We start from the raw sequence: 13,047 nt of genomic DNA, 5'->3' as shown, positions 1-13,047 counted from the left end.
CACAGAAGTGTACGTGCCAGAGAAGCTGAGTGGGAAGGATGCCGAAATCCGAGTCTTGGCCACCCATGCAGTAGGGGTACCCTCACATCAAGTCCCCCACACGCAGGGGTCCCAGCAAGAAGCCCCCAAATCCACCTGCTTGCCCCAGGTGCATGCATGCCCTTAACCCAACAATACCATTCCTGAGACTCAATCTCCAGGAAATACAGAAGTAAAATACAGAAGAGGTGACTATGCACAAAGATGTTCATCAATGTTATCTTCAAAGTTAAAAATTAGAAACAATGTATGTGTGTTCAACAATGGGGGACAGTCATATAACATTAGAGATCTATCAACAGAAGATTCTGTGGTCATTAAAAATAGTGTTTATAAGAATTAAGCATCTCCCCCATTAGCCCATAAGGCCCTCACGTGTGGGCAGCAAGTTGCTAACCCCTGCAATGGGGAGTTATTGTTTAACAACTATGGAATTTCAACTTGGGAAGATGAAAAAAATTCTGGAGATGGACAGTGGTGATGGCTGCACAAAGATGTGAATGTACTTAATGCTACAGAACCATATACTTAAAGTGGTTAAAACGGTAAATTTTGTTATGTATATTTTATCACAGTTTCTAAAAATGTTTAGAGTGGTTATTTTTGAGTGATAAGCCCATGGGTTGATGGTATTGTTTTTCCTACCTCTCTCCAGTCTCTAAATTTCATATGATGAGTACTGTTGCTTTTACAAATGAAAAAGTAAATTTAACCTTAAAATGAAAAATCTTGCCAAGTCACTTTAAAGACACTATAAAAGTGATTGACAATTGCTCCAAGCAAGGGAGATAGATGCCAGGACCTCAAGAAAGGAGAGCAAAACTTTCAACGGGGCTTGTAGGTGAGGTCAACAAAGCGAGTCCTGGGTGAGCCAGACGATGCCATCGTCTGCACACACCCTTCCCGGCTCAGGTCAGACCGCGACCAGACGATCCAACTCAGGACAGAGACCCAGAGGATGAAAACCGCCCGCACAGTTGCCACACTGCCTGCTGGAAAAGAAAGTGAGGCTCTAAAGCAAAGCAGCCCTGTCACAAGCAAAACGCGTCGGGAGGAATGGTCAGCACGGACGCCCGGCCTCTCGCGCTGCAGACCTGTGTAGTGCCCCCCTTGCATGGTGCCGTGATGATTGCACACAGCATACAGGTCATAGATGTAGTCCTCAGGGTCCCTCCCGAGTCCGTAGGGCCGTCTCCACGGAGACCAATGGGATGGCAAGCTCCAGCTGCTCTGGCTTCTCTTAACTACATGAGGTGTCATGTCCAGGCCAGTCAAAGGGAACTTGACCATGTTCTGAAGTTTCATACGCCTGTCTCCTTCCTGTTACAAGAAGAAAAACAAGTTCTGATGATATTTCCATGCAAACAGATGGCAGGTCAGTTCAGTGTGGAACGCAGACTCCATCAGCTGAAGGAGGTCTGAGTTACCTATCGGACGTTTCCCAAGACACACACGAAATAAGGAAACAGACTAATCGTTTCAACTACCTGGAGGACCAGGTATTAATACTACCAGAAATGGAATCAGTGATGATCTACATGTACAGGATGATGAGCCTCTCTGAGTCTTCATTTCCTTAACTGATAAAGGGTTTTTTGGTCTTTAACTTGCAAAATGACCATTTCAGGTGGTCCATCCTGAGACCTCAGTCACAGAGACATGAAAAGTAATGGGACAGTAACACACGTGAAGGGCAGAGCCCGGCGCCGGCGGAGAACAGCTGTTCACACAGCAGGGCCTCTTTCCTCCCACCTCCCCCAGCAGGCACATGAAAAGCCAACAGCGACTCAGCCCAATACATTCATTTAGCTGACAATCCTGGGTAATCTGTACTTCCCATTAAACCCACTGAGAGATCCTTTGAAATCTGTCGGTTGAATAGATATTTACCAATGTTTCCTGCGTCTATGGGAGCTCTAAAAAACTAATCGGACACACATAATGCCGATCCTAAGGAGCTACGGGTCAGCCAAGGGAAGAAAATGTTCATAAAAAAAGGCAGGATGGGCCCTGGATGGTCAGGAAGGTCAGGCTAAAGAATCTGAATCTTGTTCTGCAGTCAAGGGGGAAGCACTGAGGCTATGAGGGAGGAGGAGGTGACGTCAGCAGAGTGGTCATAAACAGTGCCTGAAACACGGCAGAAAGGGAAGAGCAGTGTTGGTTAAGGAAAGAATTAAAAGACACTGCAATTGCAACCAGCTGGGAAGTATCAGAAGCCTGAACTGGCAGGGTGACACCAAGAATGGGGAGACGGGGACACGTACAGGAGGCAGTGGAGAGGCACAGCCAAGCTGAACAGGTGACTGCCCAGGTGACAGGGACAGGAAAGAAGACAAAGATGGCAATGCAGTTTTGAGTTGGGGTGCTGGAAGGGTGATCCTATGTCTTCAAAAGAAACAGGGAGCAAAGGAAATCAGTCTGTGTGTGTGGAAGGAGACAGAGAAGGCTAGGGTCCAAACCCTCAAGCAGCAGTCCACCTGCAGATCCCAATGGAAGATGCAGCTGGGACCCTCAAGGCAAATGCCCACTCTTCACTAGTACAGGAGCTGGACATCAAACCTCTGTGTGAAAACAGCCCCACCCCGGGGACCACGCACGTGTCCTCCAACACCTTCACTTCATCAGAGGTCCTCGACATCTCTCAAACCTATCCAGGTCCCTCCATCGGCACCACCGCAACCCTACTGCAAGCCATCATCATGCCTCCCCCGGATGCCTGCAATGGCCGCCTGCAGGTCTCCCATCCTCTCCCTGTGGCCTCCAGCCCTCCACACAGCAGCCTGAATGCTCTTCAAAACAAAGACTGGGAAGTGCTGCTTCTCTGCTTCAGAATCTCACTCTGCCTGCAAGGTTCTGCTGGGACGACCAACCCCACTCGCCTCTTCTACCTTAACTCACGTCTTCCCCTGGCAGCCCCCAGAGCCCCACCAGCCTCTGCTTTCAGCCCCGTGTGCATGCTCTGCACCCACGGCGCCCTCGGCCACGACGCGTGTGCAGCCCTGCTCCCCACCTCACCTGGTACAGGCCTCCTCCTAGTATTTCAGATACAAGCCTTCTCAAAGCCAGGCTCAGAGACCTCTCCAGCGTTTACCTCCCATTTACCTCTCTTACGATAGGGCTGCCAGGACAACTCTAACCTTAGGAATAGAGAGCCTTTTTGGGAAAACTGGCTCACAAAGCAAGACAACTCAAAGCAGAGTTTCTTTGCATATACTTATGACTCATCTCCCCAACTGTACAGCAGCTTCTTGGAAGCAGGACGACACCCGTTATCACTTTAGGTAGAAATAGAATTCTACCCGCCCCCAGAAAGGAGCTCAATTGTTTTTTTAAATCCCAGAGTACACTTACTTGAGCACAACATTCTAAAATCTAAAGCAAATCCTCAGGAACAAAGTAAAACAGCTACAGTATGAACTAAAATGTTTAGGGTTTAAAGGGTCACAGGATGCTCGAACTTTGCTTTGGGAAAGAACAAAACATGGCCCCACAGGGACAGCTGTGTGTCTGTAACACAGATCACTGGATCAAACAGGGACACCAAAGACCACTCCATGCTCCCCACCAGTAGGGGGCGCAAGAAGCTTGGCCACAGCTTTTTTCCCAGGATAGAGGTCTGCCTTACCTGGCGAAATCTCTTCAGGTGCACGATAAGCACATCGGGCAGGGTCCAGAGGCTGAGTGTGATGCTCCCCTGCTGCAGCTGCTTGCAGTGCGGGCAACGCCAGGCGTCATCTGGGGCAAGCTGAAAACAAGGAGCACGACCTCTGTTAAGCGCCACTTAAGGCACGACTTTTTTATAGGAGACGGCTGGACTCACTTCTTGGCCAGGCCATGGTACAACTCAGAATCTCTCCAGAAACTACGTACGATGGGAGTCAGTGGGAAAACACAATCCAAAGTGCTGCCTGGCTAGAGCTGGCACCCAAACATTTGCTAAACAGATTACATCTCAGAAAGGAGCAGCTTGTCTAGGTGAACACTGTACAGAGGATGTTGAAAGTCACAGAAGCACGTCACGCTCAGCACACTCCCAAACTCAACTCATCGCCTTTCTAGCAATATAGTTCCCCTTCCTCCCCTCCCTGCATGTCCCACCTCAGCAAATACCATTACCACCCATCAAGAGCAAAATTCAGGGGGTTATCCCAAACCCTCAAGCCCTTCCCTCCTCCTCTGCTCCACGTCCATCCAAAGTAACGCTGCCGCTCTTCACACCTGTCTCCTCCTGTCCGTCCCCCTAACCCACCTTCATTGAAAGTCCTCACTCGCTCTTACCTGGTCTTCCTCAAGTTTCTTCACTGTCCTCCCGCAAGCATCAAACTGCTCCAAACAACTCTCCCTGCCTGCCATCAACAAGATCTTCCTCAACATCAGTCTGAGGCCCCAAATCCACATATGTCATCTCTGCAGGCAAGGATTTTGGGATGGAGACACAGAGGTACTAATACGGCATGTCTGATGAGAGATTTTTTAAATCTACTCTGGAATTCAGAAGCTGTATCAGACCTGGACCATCAACATGACGAGGTAAGGGAAGCCATGGGAATGGATGGTGATGCCCACTGAGATGGAAGAGAAAGGAGCCAAGGACAGAGTCTTGGGGAACGCTGATTTCTAAGAGAAACACAAAAGTTGACAAACCACCAGAACCTGAGGACACACACCCAGAAAAACAGGCAAATCAGGAGCACTGCTTTTATGCATATCAAGAAAAGAGAGTGGCAGGCACAGGGTGGATACCATATCCTATGGAGAGGTCAAGTGCAGACTGAGCAAAGGCCACTAAATTGAGCAAACTAGGGGCCACTGAAAACTTCGGAGAGCAGTGTCAGGGACGCAAGTCAGACAGATGACGAGGTTGGGGAGGGAGTAAGTGGAAAGACTGAAACCACTAATGGTAAAGTTAGGCAGAAAAGAGGAGAAAGACTGGCCTGGTAGTTTGAAAGGGAAGGAGAACTGAGGGGATTTTTTTCAGGACAGGGAGACTCAATCATGCGCGTAGGAAAGATGAGGAGAGACAGAAGTCTGGGTGGATGAAAGTGAATCAGAAAATTAAACTGGAGGGACCTAAACTCATCCGGTAAGTCCACATCTGTGTGACATGCTGTCTACATGCATGGCCATCCAGCTCAGTGCACGTGGTAAAGGAGCCAGGTGTGGTTAATTTGTTCTTAAATTCCAATACATCATAAACAGATACTCTTCTGTGAGACACAGTAAGAATGTCATGACAATGTCTAATAGCTTTGACAGTTTCTAAAACACTTCTCAGTTTCTGTGCTTATCTACAAAGAGCTCCGGGACCTGCACAGCACACGTAGGGCAACGCGGTCCAGCTAAATGCCTCGCAAATGAAAGGGGCTGGCTCCGGAGGCGGCCGGTCCGTTTTCAGACAGTCTTTTACCAAGTTCTTCCTCATATGACGACAAACTCACTCTCTCTCTAATTTCCAATCTTTAATTCTACTTTTTAGATAAAATTAAGTCGAATCCCTCATCCACAAGATGGTCCTTGAAGTACCTGAAAATAACTATCAGGCCCCACGTAAGGCTTCCCTCATCAAGACATAATCAGCCGTGTCAGGATTTCCAGACACACCATTCCCTACCCACGCTCTCTGTTTGTGCCCCAGCTTGTCAGTCTCTTAATGTGAACGTTTAAGGTAATGAGAAAAGCAGTGCTATCACCTCTGAGTTCTAGAACCTGTTTCTAAAGCATCCTTAGACAACCAACTGCGGCTGACACCTACATGATGTTGCTGACGGTTACTGGTCTTACAGGCAACTTGACCCCAAGACTATCATCACACAGCCCACTGCTAAGTCCTACCTTCTCCTCAGCTGTATCTGTGTTATTTTTGGACCCAATAACTGGACCTAATAGCTATTTGAATCCAATAACTGAAATTCTCAAGGAATAGCCCCCTTCATGCATTCTGGTAAATATTTTTTGAATGTTTTCTATGTGCCGGAAACTGCTACACAGGCTAGTATTATTTTATGACGAGGATAGATTTTCTTACCTGCTGTCCCCCAGACACGCTGGACTCATTATTGTTTCTCAACCTTCCTTCCTATCCCAGGACCTTCACTTCCTTTAAGTACCTGTTTAACCCCACTAGACTGTAAAGAGCTTGAGGGCACAAATGTTGTCTGTCTTGGTGCCTGCCGTATCCCCGGCACCTAGCACAGCACCTAGCACAGCACCTAGCACACAGCACGTACTTAACAGACATGTACGGAGCAAACAAACCTCAACTAAAATATATAACCTAGCTTGTTTTGCTTTTGTTTTGTTTTGGGGGGGAGGGTAATTAGGTTTACTTATTTAATTTTTTTAGAGGAGGTTCTGGGGGTTGAACCCATGCTAAGGACCTCCTGCATGCTAAGCATGTGCTCTAGCGCTTGAGCAACACCCTCCCCCTAGCTAGCTAGAAAGATCACTGAGATGTTTCACAGTGTTGCATCTAGTAGATTGGCTTGCTTTAATTAAGCTTTGTGACATCCCAAATCAATTAAAAAAAAAAAAGCTAAATAGGATAAGGTGCTACACAGAGCGTATAATCAACCAGTTTCAAAGCCAATTATTTTATATAAGCCCCAAATTTGAAAGATATGTCTAATGAAAAACTACTAAAGGCACTAGCTATTAACCGCCTGGGAGAGAAAAGACTCAGTGAGAAGATAAAAACCAATTTTCAAATATTTGAAGCATAGATAAGTAGAAGAAAATTAAGACTTGTCCTCAACCGTTCTTACTGAACTCAAGAGAGAGAACACCTGCTGGTTGTGGTAACTCGGGGACACAGTTCAGGTTAACTTCGGTCACCATGGGAGATACCCAAAGAGGAAATGGTGTCTCTTTAGTAAGCAAATGCCTCAAAACTAAAGCTGTACAAACAGCAGCTGAGCAGTCATCTATCTGAAATCAGGCAGAAGAACTCAACCATTAGAAAAAAGAAGTTTTAAAGTCCTCTCCAACCCTGAAATGGCATGATTCCCTCGACGCAAGAGTGAGTAACAATCAGTAGCCAGAATTATAATCCTAAACATCAACTCAAGATTAGATGAACTCCAAGAGCCCTCATCAAGGTTTCTCAAGGTGCTCAAACCTGGAGAGGCTGAAAAACCACATAGGCCTGTTGTGCAGTGGACACCAAGTGTGCTTTAGCTCCTTGGCTTTGATTCTGTGGTAGAGCAATGTCTGTTCTTTTCCTCTACACTGAAAGAACTACTTATGCTTTTAAATATATTCAGAACATCATATTAATGTTCAGCACATCATTTTAATGGTATTAAAGAGTATGAATGACCCAGAATGCCCCTCTGTAAATTTACTTTATCATGAACTACAGTTGGCATCTAACTGAAGATCTCCCTGTCAGTGGTGGTTTTGTAACTATGCGTTTATTAGAGGGTCTTCATCCCAGAATAATAACAGAAGGATTTGAAGCTGCAAAGGGAAAGGGACTTCAGTTTGGGGAACAAGTCAAAATACGCAAAGAGATGAACAGGGAAAGGCTTATAGATGTGGCCAGAACATCTCTATGTACTAAAGTTCATGCTAAACTTGCTGAAGTTTTAACAGAAGCTGAAATGGACTTCATTTTGGCCATTAAAAAAAAAAGATCAATGTATTAACCTCTTCATGGCTGAGATCATGAAGATGAAATAAATTTTAAACCTATACAAGCTTAATCTTGTTTTGGACCATGGGACACGGCATCCTGATACGAAAAAAAAAAAGTATAAAATGCATACATCCTTACATGCAATGTACCATAGAACAGGAAAAAACAGATGTTAAAAAGAAAGTGTGGTGGTGATTCAGATGAAGAGCTTGTTATTAATCAAAATGGCATTGACCCCTTCGCCTTAGATGCTCTTGCAAAAGAAGGCACAGGAGCTCCGCAGAGAGCTGAAAGGAGAAATGTGGAAAGGCTGACTCTTGCTTGCAATGAGGTAGCCCTAAATTCTGCTGATGACCTAAATCCCGGCTGGGACACGCAGGACTTGTCTATGACTACACACAGGGAGAAGCGAAGTTTGCCTTTACTGAGAAACGAGAACAATCCTCACTCCATCACATTATTGGTCAAAGGACCAAATAAGCATGCCCTCACCAAATCAAAGATACAACAAAAGATGGCTTGAGGGCTGTTAAAACTGCTATAGATGATGGCTGTGTCATTTCACGTGCTGGTGCGGTGGAAGCGGCGACGGCCGAAGCCCTGATTAAATGTAAGTACAGACAGTGAAAAGGGCAGGGCCCAACCTGGGAGTTCAAGTATCTGCTATTGCATTGCTCACTATTCACAAGGTTCTTGTGCAGAACTCTGGTTTTGACCTTCAGGAAACACTAGTTCAAGTTCAACTGGAGCATTCAGAATCAGGTCAACTTGTGGGTCGGGTCACCTGAACACAGGTGAGCCAGTGGTAGGCATATAGGATAACCACTGTGTAAAGAAACAGCTTCTTCATCCCTGTACTGTGACTGCCACCGACATTTTATTGGTTGATGAAATCATAAGAGCTGGAATGTCTTCTCTAAAAGGCTGAACTGAAGCTTCCCCTGTATCATCTGAATCATGAAGACTCTACACAGTGAGCCTCGGAATAGAGCTATGGAATTTTGGTCCAAGCTTCAAATGATTTTCAAAGTTATTCTTTTCCCCATATGAAAAAAGGAGAGAAAACTGGCACCTATACAGATTTTGAAGTTCCGAAATTATAATTACAGTCTTTTTAAAACCACACTGCAATGTACACACAAACAGCAGGCTGTATTTATCCAATGAACAGGATGTTTTGCTTTAGCTTCAGTTATATAAAAATGTATGTTAGATAAGCATATGCGATCTACCTTGTTATTAAATGTTCTTTGTTGGGCAGAGAGAAAAACCACACCTAGGCACGGGCCCTGTGCATTACCTGTCCATCCAATCACTCAAATATTTACTGAGTCCCTACTACCTGCAAAGCACTGTGCTGAGTGGCCTAAAGCATGCTGTCCAACAGAACGTTAAGTCTGTATCTACACTGTCCAGTATGAGAGCCGCCAGCCACATGTGTCCACTGAGTCTCTGAAATGGGGCTAATGGAACTGAGAAACAGAATTTTTAGTTTTAATTAATTTTAATTGTAATTTAAGTAACTCATGGCACCTATGTTTTTAGTAGCAAAAAGTTGAGAACCACTGAATCTAGTTACTAAAGAAAATAATTTAAAATCTCTAAATTGAAACCAAAAAACAACTTTATCATTAATCATCAAAAAGTGAAAAAAGAAGGAAGTAGACAAAGGTTCGTTTCTAGAGCATTTCAATTAATCAAGAGTTCGAGAAATGTAAACTGCCTTTTGTTAAGGTCCTAAAAGGAATAACACTAAGATGCCCACCACAAGTGCAGAACCTAGTAAATGCAAAAATCCTGGGGAGTTTTCTGGGGTATAATCTGTTCCTACCCTCACCCAAGAAACGCTGCCCAATCCTTACCCGTTCCTCTTTGGTGTAGAGTTGGAAACACTGGGATAAAGTGCAAGTCTGAGGCTGATGGTGACGCTCCCTTTGCAGACGGACGCTTTCTGCATCAGGGATATACTCATCTTCAGTATTTACAAACAAACTGCCATCGGGAGAAAAAAGCATTTATCAGAGAATGTCTTACAAAACTGACACAAAATACAATTAACAGCTTCACACTATAGCTATAAATTCATAACCAAAAAGACCAACAAGTAAGAAAGTAAAAGTGGCAATCCAACTTTTCAGTGTTCCAAAATGTTCTTGAAAAGTTCTCTATCTATAAAGTTATTTCCAAGAAATAACTTGGAATTGGTTTTTCTGGAATTGGCCACAAACTGTGCTGACTAATTCATACATTCTTGTCCTTTGTATCAAAGGGCATGCATTTGGCGTAACTGTCTAGAATTAATGGGCCTGTAACAAAAATCAAAGTAATCTGACCTACACAGTAGTTAATGAATACACAGCTTCTGTCTCATTAAGCAGCAAACAAATGTTCTAAGGTTTGGAGATCCAGACAACAGACTGTATAGGAGAGAAATTATTAATAAACTGCTTAAATAGGGGGGAAGGTGTAGCTCAGTGGTAGAGCACATGCTTAGCAATGCATGAGGTCCTGGGTTCAATCCCCAGCATCCTCCACTAAAAATAAATAAATGAATAAATAAACCTAACTACCTCCCCTCACCAAACAACAACAACAAAAAATAGAATCAGAACAAACTTTTAAAGGATTAGCAACATACATTTTCTTCCTTAAAGAGAGGTTTGTGTTTCAACTACTTTGAAAGATCAAAGTATGCTATTAAAATGAATTAAACAGTGACTCTATAAACATTAAGTAAAAAAGTACTTACAAATCTTTTGTCTCCTTGTCCCATTCTACCACTAATTTCACATGAGCAGTGCCACCTGGTCCACAAGATTTTAGGGCCCTGCAGGATGGGGAGTGGTGTCTCATATTATTTTCTAAATAAATTGTTTTAAATATGATTGTCCTACCTAAAATCATGTGATTACTAAAAGTCTCCATCATCATCGTTCCCCATCAGAAAAAGTTTCTAGTGAGACCATTATAATCTCATATTTAATAACTAGAGTACAAAGGAAAAATCCTTAAATTAAAACATCCAACATAGAAATAAAGATACTGGAAGAAATTTAGTACCACACTACAAAGCTATCCACAGTAACTCTTAGATGTTACCATCTTTCCAATTACTGTCCAGTTTCTCACCAGGACTGACAGGATGGCAGTCTCTCTGGGAACAAAGTCTGCTCCTGCACCTCTCCTCCTCCCCCTATAAACCATGCCTAGTCCCTGGACTGTGCCCACGCCAATTTAAACTTGAGGGGTGTCCTGCAAAGCACCCCCCAAGTTTCACCTCACTTTTCCCCCTGAGCTCCTTGGCTCCTTGTCATCTTCAGAGACACTCAGCATTAACTGAGTCAATATTACACATAAAATGGGTTTTTTTTATGTTTTGCAATGTTTTGAATCATTATCTAATCTATTAACTCTCACCTTTAAAACCAAACAGTGAGCTGTTTTCAAACGGAACAGTGTTGTACACTTTTTTGGAATCCTGACATGCAGGCACTACAATATTTATTGAAAAAACCATTATAATAAAAACGTGTTTTTATACTTATATGTATCCATAGCGTGTCTATATACACATATCTGTTCTTTTATTAATAATGTAGAGTGTTGTAATATAACAGAGGTGGCAGAGCAGAGTGACTAATTCTAAGGGGGGTGGGGAGGAGGAACAGTGTGAAGAGAGGCTCAAAAGGAAGGGATTATCAACGGAGGAAACCACACGTGCAGAGGCACAATACAACCAACTGTACGTGCGAACAATCCTCACTACTTGGATGCCGCTGAAGGTTTAAGACAGTGGGGAGAGAAGAACGAGGCCTGACAGAAGGGAAGTAACCAGGGTTCAAACTGTGAAGAACTTCCTTTACTGTGGAAACTGGGTTCCAGCTTTTAGGCCACGGGTCACCATTTAAGGATTTCAAGGAGGACAGTGGTCTGATTAGAATTCTACTTTGGAAAACTTCAATCTTGGTGAGTATGAAAGTGCAATTCATCTGCAGTTTTGAAACATAGATTCATTTACTTTCCTAACTAATTCACTTTCCTAAATACTCCAAGCTTTTCTGATTCCAAAAAAGATCATAAAACATATCCTACTCAAACAAGAATTTAAAATAAAGTAAGTGCTTACTTTCTAAATGAGCCTGAGTAACCTACCACACTTCCATGGAAATTGTATTAGACATCACTGGAAATCACACACGAGCATATACGAAATTCTAGAAGGTGATTTTAATTTTTTTTGTTTTTACCTTTCTACTGTTGGGTGGCACAGGGGCTGCTCCTCCTGGGGCAGCAAGTATGTTATTCCCACAACACTGACCACACGCAAACTGAACGGGCACACCTGCGTCAAATGGTAAAGGAGAATCAGGCCGGGTTTCTCTTCGAGGGCATCTGTTTCACAGAGGCATTTCCAAAACAGATTAGAGGGACAGCAAACTGTTCTGCAAAACGCTTCTCCACAATATTATGTTAGGTTGTTGGGCCGCTCTAATACACTTTAAATACAATTTACCCAAATGAAATTTACGTATCAAATATGTTATGCAAGACAAGTAATATGTTGCTTTAGCTGAACGTTAACTTAAGTTTTCCACGGATACCTTAACATAGTAATCATAATTCTGAAATACACAGACAGATATTCTATGAAATCTCTCCAAGTTGACCATGTGCTAAGCTTTATTAGACAAAATATTATAAAGGCGGGTGTGTATAGCTTAGGTGATAGAGCACATGCTTAGGAAGCACAAGGTCCTGGGTTCAATCCCCAGCACCTCCATCAAAAAACTAAACAAATAAATAAATCTAATTCCAGCCCCAACAAAAAAATAATTAATTGAATAAAATAATTTTTAAAATATTATAAAGGAACACCTAGCAGTTCACAGAAGACCTTGCAGTGGCCAGCTCCCTTGAGAAAATGAGGGATAATTCCTTAGTGTTAAAAATCTGAACACAGCTGACTACATTAAACATGCTTTCTCCAGGGCTTCCCAACATTCCAGCGCAGTGTTTAGTCTTCCCTGAGGGCAAAGGTATGAATTTCCAATTTCACTGCAGTGACTGTTTCTTCAGTGGTTACACACATGCTACACCGGAGTATCAAAGGCTTACACACCTGAATGCAAACCGTGGGCCTCAAGAAATACTTCATCTTCTCCAAGATTTCCTTCTGTAGAAGGTCCCATGCTATTGTCTTCTCTAAGTGCAGCACAAAGGGCAGTCCAAATCTAACACACATAAACACTGCAATCACCTTCAAAAGTATGACAACTCCTTTAATACGATAATTCCTTATTCGTGACCTTTTTAAATGGAGTCACAATACAATTAGTTTTAGGACAGTTCTCAAAATAAAACAAATAGGAAACTTA

At 43.4% G+C, this 13,047-nt stretch overlaps 1 protein-coding gene, 1 non-coding gene and 1 pseudogene across 2 annotated transcripts in view; 2 read left to right on the top strand and 1 right to left on the bottom strand.

Moving 5' to 3' along the window:
* Positions 1 to 13,047, bottom strand: part of USP31 (ubiquitin specific peptidase 31) — a 70,027-nt gene that overhangs the window by 15,481 nt on the left and 41,499 nt on the right. The window contains exons 8-13 of the mRNA XM_010961021.3: positions 12,792 to 12,903; positions 11,920 to 12,014; positions 10,422 to 10,499; positions 9,535 to 9,664; positions 3,665 to 3,784; positions 1,134 to 1,359 (exon numbers count right to left, since the gene is read on the bottom strand). Coding sequence (XP_010959323.2) covers positions 1,134 to 1,359; positions 3,665 to 3,784; positions 9,535 to 9,664; positions 10,422 to 10,499; positions 11,920 to 12,014; positions 12,792 to 12,903 — 761 coding nt within the window. The remainder of the gene's footprint in view (positions 1 to 1,133; positions 1,360 to 3,664; positions 3,785 to 9,534; positions 9,665 to 10,421; positions 10,500 to 11,919; positions 12,015 to 12,791; positions 12,904 to 13,047) is intronic.
* Positions 6,830 to 8,721, top strand: LOC123618551 (T-complex protein 1 subunit zeta pseudogene; annotated as a pseudogene).
* Positions 7,184 to 7,313, top strand: LOC123618578 (small nucleolar RNA SNORA22). Its single transcript, XR_006727037.1, has one exon. It is a non-coding gene; the product is annotated as a small nucleolar RNA SNORA22 (small nucleolar RNA).

Source organism: Camelus bactrianus, chromosome 18 (genome assembly GCF_048773025.1).
Source record: "Camelus bactrianus isolate YW-2024 breed Bactrian camel chromosome 18, ASM4877302v1, whole genome shotgun sequence".
In the NCBI taxonomy this organism is placed as follows: Eukaryota; Metazoa; Chordata; class Mammalia; order Artiodactyla; family Camelidae; genus Camelus; species Camelus bactrianus.
This window is presented reverse-complemented; position numbering and strand designations above follow the sequence as displayed.